The 13118-nt window shown below is 38.9% G+C and overlaps 1 protein-coding gene across 8 annotated transcripts in view; it reads left to right on the top strand.

Annotated features, from left to right (window-relative positions):
• TRDN (triadin) overlaps nucleotides 1-13118 on the top strand; it is a 334586-nt gene that overhangs the window by 118379 nt on the left and 203089 nt on the right. For all 8 annotated transcript variants that reach the window (XR_008597030.1, XM_054979502.1, XM_054979172.1 and 5 more), the window contains 3 exons: nucleotides 3808-3867; nucleotides 7422-7604; nucleotides 11920-11979. Coding sequence is in view for 7 of the 8 variants with exons in the window: in XM_054979502.1 (XP_054835477.1) it covers nucleotides 3808-3867; nucleotides 7422-7604; nucleotides 11920-11979 (303 nt within the window). In the remaining variant the exon portion in view is untranslated. The remainder of the gene's footprint in view (nucleotides 1-3807; nucleotides 3868-7421; nucleotides 7605-11919; nucleotides 11980-13118) is intronic.

Below are 13118 nucleotides of genomic sequence, written 5' to 3'. Positions count from 1 at the left end.
CTTACATTGTTCTCCTCTCCTTCATTTCATCCACTACCTGCTTCTCAGGTAGCAGGAAGGAACCAGGAACATTCCCAAGTTGTGTACCTGGTCCTTCATGAGGAATGTTACAGCATACAAGACAGGTTGTAACTTTACTCCTGATTAGACTTTAACCCTGACCAACATCACCTCCATTCTGTGTGGATTCAGATTCAGTTTATTTCTCCATCCCCTGCCTTTTGCTGCTTCCAAGCACCAGTTTAAGATCTCCACTGCAAGGAAAGGTAAAGGTGTGTCATCAGCATACTAGTAACATTGTTATGCACATCTCCAGATGAGCTATTCTAGTGGTTTCATGTAGATGTTAACAAGAAGGATAGACAAACTGGAACCCTGCAGTATGCCATAACCCAAATCAAGACTCACCTTTTGACATCTCTGAGCCAAACAAAAGTACAGCCACCATAAAATACTTCCTCTCATGCCCATTCCAACCATTTGTCTTAAGATACTATAATCAATGGTATTGAAAACCAGTAAGAGATCCAAGAAAGATACATTTCCTTTATCAGCTGCCTGGTAAAACCATCAAGCAGGGCAACCACAGCAGTTTTTTTTCCAATGAGGATGGATAATGGCCTCCTTTAAGGAGCCTCCAGCCACTGATTCAGCCATTCCTTGGCAGCTTCTAATAGTCATGAAGTGCAAGGGCAAAGCAGTGGCATATCCCTCTCCAAGGATTCTGTCTATATTCTGAGGCAAAACAAGCTGCCAGGTATCCCTGGAAATAGGACCAGTGAAAACATCAGGAACATTTGCAGCAAATTCATTTTCTGTAGCTTAATCCACAAAATTGTCACAATCTGCCACCAAAGGGTCAAAATCATGCTGGGAAGCAAAATGTAAAAAGCTCTTGGATTACTTTAAACAGATCATTGGACAGCTCTGAGAAGATACAATTTTGGAGGAGAAGTAAGATTTCTTCAGTGTCATCCTTGCCATGTGGTAGTTTCAAAAATGAGCTCTAACCCATGTTTAGTGGCTTCTGGTGTGAGTCTCCTGTTATTGTAGCTCTAGCTATCATCCTTGTTGCAGGGCCATCCCAAGGTTTTGTGGCAAACTCTGAGTTTGGCAAGAAGTCTAGAATGAACTTTTTATTTACTGGACATTCAAAACGAACAATGTAAAAATAAATCTAAATAAGTTCTTCAAAAGCTCTCAGTGTTCCATCATAGCAGCTATAGAAGGCCACGGTTAATAGATACAGATATTCTAGAAGCCAGCCAATGCCAAGCTTCCTTCAGGCCAGCAGAGAAGGTTTCCTTTTGCCTTTTGGTACCCAACAATCTGGTGTTCTAGCAATCACCTAGGTTTCTCTAGTGGTCAGGTCAGGCCTGCCCTGGTTTTCCATTCAGCTCAAAGGCTCTGAGAAACATGATGAGGCTTGTTTCAGCGGGCTAGATCACCTCCTTGTTCCACAATTCAGCTGATGCTTCAACAGGATTGCCTTGAGTCTTCCATCATTGGTTTGAATGTCCCAGGTTGTTTAATGGTTAGCCCTCCTCAGTGAATCAGTGGCTGGACCAAGGGGCAACTTCATTGGTAATTTTCCATATGCTAACCAGGCATCAAATCCCCAGATCTCCTCAAGCTGAGGCTTTCATCCAGAATTTTCAGAGTCTGGAAACAAAATCTGTTTTATTTATTTTATTTTATTTATGTCATTTATAGTCCACTTTTCTCACTGAGACTCAAGGCAGAGATTAGTATAATCAGTGTGAGATTAGTACAATCAGTGTCAAGAACATTTCCGTACAGTGTCAAAGACAGTTCCATAAACAATGCCATAGGATAAATAAATACAAGTATACAAAGACATAGAATGAGCAAGGATCCAATACAGAGTTGAAGAAATGCTAAACCAGAACATAATCAATTCTAGGACTGACAGGAGTACATATTTAAAGCAACAAATGATATGTGGTGAAGTCTAAGGTCCCTAACTCTTTAGTGAAGCATCTGAGACCCCCACCTACAATACAGCCCTCCTATCTCAGTAAAAAGCCTTTTTGAATAATTTGGTTTTTCATCGTTTGTGGAAAGACAGGAGAGTGGGGGCTCTCCTGACCTCCTCAGGTTCCACAGGGTAGGGGGCACCACAGGGAAAGCCCATGTACAGGCTGCTGATTTCATCCATGTACTGGGTGGCACCTGCAGAAGACCCTATTCAGATGAGCAAAGCTGCCATGGAGGAACATAGGGAGGGAGGCGGTCCTGTAGGTATGCCGGGCCAAGGCCATGAAGAGCTTTGTATGTAATAACCAATACTTTGAACTGAGCATGGTAACTGACAGGTAACTAATGGAGTGACTGCAGAATGGGGGTGATGTTCATGATCCTGCTTGCTCCTGATAATAGTTGAGCCACAGCATTTTGCACCAATTGGAGCCTCCTAGTTAACTTAGATGGGAGACCTATGTATAGTGCATTACAATAGTCAAGTTTTGATGTTACCATAGCATGGATCCAGGCGGCCAGGTCGGCTATGTCAAGGTAAGAAGCCATCTTCCAGGTGAGAGTGAGGTTGTAGAAAGTATTTTTTGTAGCTGCCTTAACTTGTCTTTCTAATAGTAGCGCTGGATCCAGTATAACTTCTAGGCTATTAACTGAGTCTGCAAGGGTCAGACAAACTCCATCGAAAGTGGGAAGCACAATATCCTTCAAACTCTCTGCCTTCCCAACAAACATCACTTCCATCTTGTCTGGGTTCAAGTTCAATTTGTTCTTTTTCAGCTATTTCACCACGGGTGTCAGGCAACGATCTAAAATTTCTACTGAATCTTATGGGGACTTGGATAGCAAGATATAGAGTTGGGTGTCATCTGCATATTGATGACATCCAGATCCACAGCTGTGAATGAGTTCTCCTAAAGGTTTTACATAGAGGTTGAATAACATGGGAGATAAGATTGAGCCCTGTGGAACCCCGCAAGATAGTTCCCATTCTGGAGATAGCTGATCTCCGACGGCAACTCTTTGAGTCCATTTTCCAAACAGCTTATCTGCATTCAAGATTTTAAATTGGTAAAATGGGCTCTTCAATCGGTTTTAATTTTGTTAATTTATGGTGTTGCATCTTGGTTGCACTGCCTTACGTCCAGTGACAAAAGACAGAGTAGAAATGTTTTAAACAAACAAACAACACTTTTAAACTGGACTCTATAAGCCTATCACCAACTAAGGTGTATATATTGCTGCCTTGCATATATTGCCTTTTGGTGGGTTGGTGCTGTAAAGCTGATCAACTGATTCATCTATCCGTCATGGAATCGAGTACTCAGCCTGTAATAAACATTGACAGTGATTCAATGTCAAAAGCATATCAAAAGAATATCTACAGCTGAAAGCCGATAAGAGCAATAAGCATGATATAAACAAGGTTACATAGATAAGTGGAGATATAATAAAAGAATGTTACTGCAATTGCTAAATAATGTCAGGGTTATTTTGAATAGAATAGCAATTAGGAATATAAACTATAAAAGACATCACTTGCATTCTCTGAGGAAACTAGCAGGTGTGTCATTGACTATTGGTTATCCAAGTTTTGTATACTGAATCAAAATCGGTAATCAGTGCTGAAGCTTTTAGTTAGGCTTACATATACCCCATCTATGCAAAATGCATCAAATGATGAGAAATCAATATTAACATTCCAGAGACATGGTACTTGAAGTCCACATAAATACCTTTTTCTAAGTAGATTAATCTATTTGTTTTAAATAGCAGCTTTGGTAAAGTAAGGATAATTTCTATCTATTTCAGTAACAGAAAAAGTAAAACATGAACGACAAGAAAAAATGGAAAAGAAACTTCCTCCACAAGGTATTTCCCCCTTATTTGTTACACTATTTCAAGTATTTATTTTTAGGTATCATTCTCTTTGTCCCCCCCCCCCGAAGTAGGTCATTTTAATATGTTTCTTCCAGTTCTTAAACAGCAGGATTAACTCTAGCCTAATAATAGCTATTCAACTAAGGACCAAAGTTTTGTTTCCATATGCAGTGAAATATGAACAATGTCAGAATTCTGGGCCATGATCAGAAAGACATGATGCCTAATCACTTGGGAGAGCTAATGCCAAAATTTGCTAGGGAGCTCTAAAGAATACAATTAATCATTATTTTTTTTGCTATAAAGTTTTCTGCTATAAAGACATCCTGGTCTGACTTCCTTAGATGCTTTAAGAATGTTACCATTCTTTCAGACTTCTTAGATATGCTAAAAATAATTTATTTATAACTGTACATTTAAAAATATGAATAACACTTCTGCAACACAATAGCACAATTGTACTACCTCTTTGATTTTGAGTAGCATCATTAGCTCTATCATTATTGATGAACAGTGGAAGAAGGTCGAAGCTGTTAGCTGTTAGTGTTCATGGATATTGAATGAGAATTATTGCATGCAGACTAAAGGAAGTCAGTGGTATAGAGGGCATCGAATAAAAATCAACACGCTTATTTTGTTTTGAGAACCAAAGCAAGTTATTGGTTCCCTACCCTAGGTTGAAGGAGGATTCCCAGTCTGCTAACAAATGTTATCAAATCATACAAACGTTAATATTGATAGACGCAGAAGGCTGGCATGCTACATACTATCTCCACATCCTTGAATATGCTGCAAGGAATGGCTAAACGATATGTGCTGTACTAAAGACGGGGTAAAGAATAGATAACTCCATTTCTCTAAGCAAGTGGATCAAGCAAAAACCCCAAATTACAAGGAGAGGCAACATGTATCTCTTTCATTTAGACAATCAGCACTGGGGAAATGATAATCAGATAGAGAGTGCAGGAAATGTTAACAAATCTGTCTGTTTCTAGTTCTCATAATACCTACAGAAGATACAACCTTAGGTAAGATAAAGCTAGAGGATTCCAACAAACATTCCTGGAATATACCAAAAAACAAATGTGTGAAATATATTTCTTCTTTTTCTGGTGCCATTATAATGTATAAAAAAAGAATGTGCATATTTCTTCACAAGGAAATACATATGTTCCCAGCTCAGGAACATGTCATACATCTTTCCCCCAGAGTCATATATGAGTTCCCCTTGTGTGCTTTATCCCAGAAATATATCTCATGCACATTTTTTTGTATTGGTTAAATATTTTCTAAAGGGAGATTTAAAATAATAAAATATATTTCAGAGTAGTGAAATAATATCCTGGCAAAACTTTTTTTTTAGCACTCTTCTATGAATCTAATTGTTTTCCATTAAGATAAATCATAAAATATGTGAATAATTACCTAAGTTGGTCAACATTTTCCAGACAAGAGCTAGGTTCTGTTTAAAACAACAACATTATGGCTTTATATTGTTTGTTAGTTTCCAATAGCAGGTTCCCTCAATGTGTTGAAACTGAGGAATAGTATCAAAAGCAGCTTGTGATATGACATTGGAGCCAGAGTTGAAGATATGACATTGGATGCCCTCCTCACCCTCCCCTCAGCTAAAAAGGGGGGCATTTGAAAGCAGCAAATGCTGGGCAAGAAAAGTGTTGCTGCTTTCAAAACTGGGTGGCTTTTTTCAGCTGACAGGAGGGGATTCCCCTCCCAGCACCTGAAAAGGGGGCATTTGAAAGCAGCAACAGTTTTCTTGCCGTGCAAGAAAAATGTTGCTGCTTTCAAACCCAGGCAGCTTTTTTCAGCTGATCGGAGGGGGATTCCCCTCACCTCAGCTGAAAAAGGGAGCATTTGAAAACAGCAACAGTTTTCTTGCTTTCTGCTTTCAAATCCAGCAGCTTTTTTCAGCTTACAAATGGCAAGAAAAGTGTTGCTCCTTGCCGAAACTTCCTGAAGTGATAGGAATCACTTTGGGTAGCTTTGTGTTGGGATTCCCGAATCGGCTCAGCAATGTTGAGCCAATTCGGGAACCCTGAATCTTTCCAAATCGGGCCAGATTTGGGTTAAAAAACTGTAATCCAAAACCCATACCACACACCCCTACTATGTACCACTCACTATTAAACTTAAAGCCAAGCAGACAGAAGTCATTGGGATGCACCAGTGGCAGCTTGAAAGCTGACTGTACATCACATTTGGCCATGAGAGCATCAGGACCACAGGACTGAACAAGCCAGAGAGCATGATCAAAGGACGCATTTTTAATCTGAGCACAAATCTGGTGGGATGGCCACATTAATGGAGAAGGCCCTGGGGTATGAAAGATAGTTAGACAGTATTCCCCAGGGGTCTTCTTTGGCCATCTTTGGCATGGTCTTGTCACTCCTATTGGCTGCTGGCCTTGTCTTTGCAGCCCCTTCTGAAGATGTGGCCCTAGCACCCCTTTTCCCTGGCCTTGCCTTTGCAGCCCCTTTATGAGGCATAGCTGCAGTCCACCCAGATGATGAGGGGTCCCTCTCCCACAAGCTGGGAGAGGCCTCCATCTCAGGAATATGGTCTCCTGATCACCACCCTTTATGGAATAGGAGAGGAGCGAGGAGCTGCCACAGCTTTCATAACAGCTGGAACTTGCAACTGGTGCATCTGAGAAGGCGAGGGGAAAGCTACTGCCTGCTGGAGTGAGCCGCTATGGCTCAACTCCCTCCTGCTCTTTGCTGCTTGCTCTTGGCACACCAGCCACAGCTGCTGCTTTCAGCACTGTGGCGTCACCATCACCTCTGTTTTGCTGCCACTGCTGTTGCTGCTTTGCCACCACTCATTTGCTCTTGCCACTGCTTCTCAATGCTGGACAAGAGCCACTGACAAGGAGACCTGACCTGCCCCTTCTAAGTACCCTGGTGGAGGACCTGAGAGGAAACGACACCTCTCAGGTCCATCACCAGCCCTGCCTATGGCTAGACTGGCCGGCTGGCACTGATTGGCTGGCCAACATTTGAATCGGTCCCACTTGCTTCAAGAAACCACCAGGCCCCCCAAGAGAAGATGGTGGCTGTCATGCTGCGCTCCCCTCACCCCACAGGCTGCAGCCAGCTTCCCCAGGTGAGTGTGGGGGCCAGCCTCTTGTTGAAATGCCTGTCTTCCTTTATATGCAGAATTGGATAAATAGTAATTTGATTAAGCATAACTGTGTTAAATGTATTGTGAGAATTTTAAGCGCAAGTCTCATTTTCTGGAAATTAAGTTTGTATTTTAGCTGGTGTTTAGGGGCAAATCAGATGCTCGTTTATCATTTTTTATAACTATACTGTAGGTTTTATCGTTCCACAGGTTTAATTATTGTTTTTTAATTAATTACAATTTTAATTATTATTGTTATTATTGTTTTTATGTTTTATGTTAAAGTTTTATAGTTTTAGGTTAAAATTCTTATAGTTTGGTATGCAATCCCTGGTCCTTTTTCAACACAAATGAAAATGTCTTAAATAAATAAACTATTATCTTGACTCTTTTCAAATAACTTACAGACAAGAAGAGCATCAAAGTTGAAGAGAAGGCTAAAAAAGATGTGAAAGAAGAAAGGCCAGAACCCAAGGCATCTGGAAGAGTGAAACATATGGAAGCTAAAATAGAGAAGATGACAGCACCACCAAAAGCCAAAGCAAGGGAGGAGACAGCAATGACGCTTACAGAAAAGTCAGAAAAGAAAGGTAACCAATACCAGGAGACAACATCAGAGGATCTTTGAAGTGCAGGGAGAAAGAAACGCAGGCAATGAACTTAATGTTGATTCGAACAAGAAACAAATGTTCAGCCCTACCCATGAGCATGAAAATAATGGTTGAATTAAATCTCTATCGAATTTCAGATCATTAAATGATGATGAGGCAGAAATGTAAAGCCTGACTTCTTGTCTTATGGCTAACGATTTGTTTTGCCAGCCAGTTTATTATTTTTGCAGTGTTTCTTTAAGGAACACATTTGCTTCTTGAGGACTTCCCAGTACAAGAATGAAGTGGTAAAAAATGCAGGTGAACAACATATACCGATCTGTCTATATAATGTCCCACATTTCTAAGTCTATCAGTCTGAGTTTCTGCTTGCCCTTCCTCAACTGTGTTGCCAATGTGGGCAGCAGTGAAATGGAGAGGGAAGAAACCACACAGCTCATGATTTGAGAACTGGTAACATTTCACCTGAAAATGCCTTTCCATCCCTGTGAACTACAGTGGGGGAAGACAGCATGACTATTTGAATGCTTTGTGACATCAGCAGCCAATAAACCAATCTCCTCTTATGTTCCTTCTGCTCTTGTATGAGATGAATACATTTCCTGTGACTGACAAAGCTTTGAAAATTTCACACTAATCCCTCAGTCAGGGGCTTCCTGTTCCATTGTAGGAATGATTCTTTAGTGAGAATTTTTTATCTGTACAGTTAGACATTCTGGTCCTGCTGTGAGTTACAAGTGGTTACAATTTTGATGTCATGATGGACTGAAGAATAATTGCTCAAACCCAGACACATAGGGTCCTATAATCCCTAGTTGCCCTTTTCCTGAAAATTTATCATTGTGGTTATATGAAAAAACTCAACAGGGAACCTTGTGAATAAAACCTGTGCAATGCACATCAAAATTACTTTAATTCTTACTTCTTAGGGCCTTAAAGTCTACATCAATTGTCAAGAAGTATCAGGAATTGGCACTTGTGGGACAAACCCCACACCTTTCAATACCAAGTCACAGCATAGGCATTTGTTTAAATAAGTATCACTTGCTTAAAATGAATCTTCAGTCATGGTGTGTTAGGAAATATGATATATTTATTTTAAACATTTTTTGTATCTAGTCATTCTATTTATATGGTTATAAAGATCCATTGAGCTCAGAGGACATGTTCAGATTCTTATTGCTTCATGGAAGATTTTTTTCCTTCAGGACTGTAGCATTTTTTAAATATTATAGATCACTATATTCCAAGGATTAGTAACTTTTTGGGGGGTCATTATTCTTCCTAGCAAGGGTACAGAGCTTGAGTACAGAGGGACAGGTTTCCATAGAATTCTGTATCTCTCTCTCTGCCCTTATGTGAGCTCTGAGCTTGGGTAGCTTGCATTGGGCAAATCAGAGGGCAGAATGAGAAAATATCAAGCTCTTCTTGTAATGAGCACACATTGAGGTACAGGAGTGTAGAAACAGTGCTTTTTTTAGGGGTCTAAGATATCTGGTGGCCTCACAGGGAACAGCATACCATGCTCAGTCTCAGGATTCATTTTCAGATTTAATCTAAACATTTTTTAGTTGAACAAACAAAATTGTATGAAGTTAAAAATATCCTTAAAAAATCTGTTTTACTCACAATAAAATTTTGGCAGGCCATTAAATATAAAGAGCCAAATATATTTTAATCTAAAACAATATATTTGCAGAACCAATCGGAATTTTTCCAGTGGCTTCAGTAACATTTTAAATTCTATCCTTAAATATTAGAAATTGACTAATTGCTAGTAGATAGCTGTTTGGAGAACATCCCCTGGAGAAATGAATGGAAGGCTCTTACATAGTACCAGTGGAATGTTTCTATCTGTATACCAGATATAATACATTGCATGGTGTTGCACTACTTCCATTAATTTCAATACAGTTTGCAAAGGCATGTCCCCTACAGTTTGCAAATTTGCATGTTCCATACAAATTCAAAGAGATTGCGCAGTACTAGGCCTCTGTACCAAACATTTTGGAAATTTATATATACCAGGGAAAGATATCTCCATATGTGTTTTTTAGTTTTGAAACCAACAATCCTAAGCATGAATGTATAATGCAAAGTGATGCTTCTGTGGATAGTTTGGTCTAACAGAAAACTACTGATGTAAAATGATCCTTACAAATCAGGAATGCTGTGCTTGTCTGTCAGATTATATTTCTGATATAGATACTGTCAGTCCTCTGATGTGTACAAATATTTGAGGCTTACCTTGTGACAAATTCTGTTCTATTTAATTTTTGACATGAACAATGTATAGACAGTTGGATGCAAACACTCTTGCACATAGTGGTCAAGGAAAAAAATCAGGTGCCTTATTTGCATGCTCTTGAGCATGAAAAAAATGGTTGTGGTTGGGTGTGCAAGATCTCTTGCAAGATCTGAATATTGTGCTGAAAGAGTAGTGTTGAAAGTGACAGGGAGCCAGAAAAGACCCTTCACTGTAGAGATTAACTTGACACGAGGGTTGATATTCTCTTCTCTACAGTGAAGGGACTTGTCTGAACTGGATGCGTGAGGGAAAAATTGTCAGTTTCACTGATGCTGTTTTGCCATTTGTGAACAACTAATATTGAAAATGTGAATAATTACATGACCATCTGTGGTGTTTGCTCATGTAAATTGAGCAAATGTAAAATGTCACCTGGTGATCCTCTGATGTTAGGTGCATTTGTTTAAGTAACTGCTGTTTTGGCATTTGGAAAAATATTGCCTGCCTATAGGATTTCTGGAAATGCAAGAATACCTAAGACACTTTGCAGGCTTTTTAGGCATAAACATAGGGCAGAAATGTAGAAAACTGAGCCAAATAAAGAGGCTTGTTTTACACATCACCATTCCAGATTAATACCACAGGGGACAATTCACTGTGCTCCATCTCAAATCCCATTAACTGAGTTGGAATAGAAGAAATACTACCTGATATGGTATACCTATGGAACTGTGATTGCTCAGGAAGATGAACTTGGCCTAAATTCTTCAGTGAAAGCCCAGGATGCTCTGTCTCTTGAGTACCACAACTTGGTTACTTAGCAGCAGCTGCAGATAAATTAAAAACAGGGGTTTATTGAATTAAATATGAAAATGAATTATAGAGTCAGTAACATATCACTTCTGTTACGTGAATTTATCAAGCAGTTAATTTTGTGCTGCCTCTAAATTTTTAATTTTCAGTGGTCTGCATAACTTTATTTAGAATGTACATAATTAGATCACAAATTCTGCCTGAAGGAAAATTGCTAGCTGTAGTAGAGAATAAAACAACGTAAAACTATGATGCAATGGCTAGTGGTAAATCCTACTGGCTGTCAAGTTTTGTCATTGTTGACTCCAAAATTATAATCTATCATTACTAGATAAATTAATTATTCCATTCTGGAAATTCAAATATAGCATATGAAACTTTAGCTACTACACTGATATAAGGGGAAAAGTCATCTGGAGACCTCAGTACAGGCAGGCTGGCTGGCTTTTTGAAACAGTTTCAATACAATCAGTAAAGTTCTTTGACATTTGATCCCAGGGTTTAAAAGTTCATTTGAACATTTCCATTGCATAGCTTTAGGTGTGCTGTTTAAAATGGAAATAGTCATGTAAGTGTCAGTTTTTAGTCCCAGTAAATATGTTCTTAAATGGAAGCAATGCCCCCAAACATGTATCAGGCTAATAATGACATTTAACCCATAAAGATGTGACACGTTCAAAAATGCAGCAAGCATCTTTTTACTCAGGTATGCATTTGAGCATACAAGATTGTAACATCAGAAACAGCCTTCAGAAAGTCATGGTCCAATTCATAATCTGCAAATCATGTCTGCACAACTATTTGCTTGTCCTTCACAGATGTATGTATCCATGCATGGATATTTCACAAAAATTCCATAGTGATTTCTGTTAGCACTTCTCACAAGCAGTGAGGGTTTCAAAGCCATGATGAGTATGGAGTACTACAATAGAGGGACAAAACAGAAGATAACGGCGCAGTAGAAAGGTCCCTAAATGTTACAGACCATGCCTGTTTTTGCCTCTGAAGCCTGTCCTAACAATTATTTGTGATTATACATCTCCAGCCATCAGAGGGTCCCTCCTTTGTTCAGTAAGCTAGTACGACCATACAAAAGAAACATGACATTGAGTTTCTGTTTTGTTATTGATTACTTAAGTAATATATCAAAGACTTTAATGATAAGCTCTTACTCAAGTGCAAAAAGTTCTCTAACTGTGTCTTATTACTCTTTCTTCCTTTCTGTTCTGTTAGATCAATATGCATTCTGTCGCTATATGATTGACATGTTTGCACACGGGGATTTTTATACAGGTATTCAAATTGAACTCTATCACTGAACTTTTGGTTTCTCTGAGAGCTTCTGCTTTGTTATGCTCTTGGAATGTGTGTGTTCTTTTCATTTGTTAAAACTTTAAGTGTGCAAACAGACTTTAAATAAAGCATATCAACTAATGGCTGTACCATTAAAGCTTCTAATACTCTTTTTTGTAATCGCATGCCTGAAATATAACTGAATATAAAGATGGTAATATAAAAACTCGTGGAAACCAATAGAAATAATAGAACAATATAACAATTAGTTGATGGTAGAGTTATACATATGCCCAAATCCAAAGGTTTGCATGCATTTATGTCATAGGGAAAATGAAATATATACTTAATAGCAAGTCCTTTAAACTTCTTTTTACCATCTTTAAAAATGTAAGGAAGTAAAAACACCCATCAGATTTAAATGCATTCACTTTATTACATGTAGCTAATAAGTTTCATACAAGCACATCTTTGCATAGAATAAGCACTTTACTAAGTATGTGTTTTGGTATAATATAGTTGCAGAGAGGAAAAGGAATAAATGATTGGGAATAAATCTCCCCCTCCAGTATACAGTGAGCTCTTAGAGGTTTAATATGTCCAGTTTTCCTCTCCTCATTTTAACAGACATAGAGTGGGACTACAAGTGACAAAAGGCACAGATTGGACACTTGTCAGCTTCCCTCGAGTTTTGATGGAAAATGGCGGAATGTTGGACAAGTGACAGTTGAAATGTCCATTGGACAGCAGTCAGAGAGAGAAGCTGCGAGAACAGGATGCCTACATTTCCCATCAAAACTTGAGGGAAGCTGACAAGTGTCCAATCTGTGCCTTTTGTCACCTGTAGTTCTGCTCTTACTCTCAAAATTCTAAGAGCTAGGAGTATCCTTGGTCCTCATCAAACCGTTGTGAAGAAGTCTGCTTTTAATTTACAAATTAATATTTTCTGCATACCCATAAAGCCCCTCAGATAGGCATAAACAATAATTGTGTGTGTGTGTGTGTGTGTGCGCGCGCGCAGGAGGGGGACCTTTTTCTGCTTCTGTTAGGTAAATGACCATGAAGTTTGCTCTTAGAGAGAATAATGTATGTACAAATGTCAGTTTTAATTTGTTATTCCTGTTGGTTATGTTGGCTCT

This window comes from Eublepharis macularius, chromosome 1 (assembly GCF_028583425.1).
Source record: "Eublepharis macularius isolate TG4126 chromosome 1, MPM_Emac_v1.0, whole genome shotgun sequence".
NCBI lineage: Eukaryota > Metazoa > Chordata > Lepidosauria > Squamata > Eublepharidae > Eublepharis > Eublepharis macularius.
The sequence above is the reverse complement of the archived record's forward strand: the minus strand, read 5'-3'. Positions and strand labels throughout refer to the sequence as shown.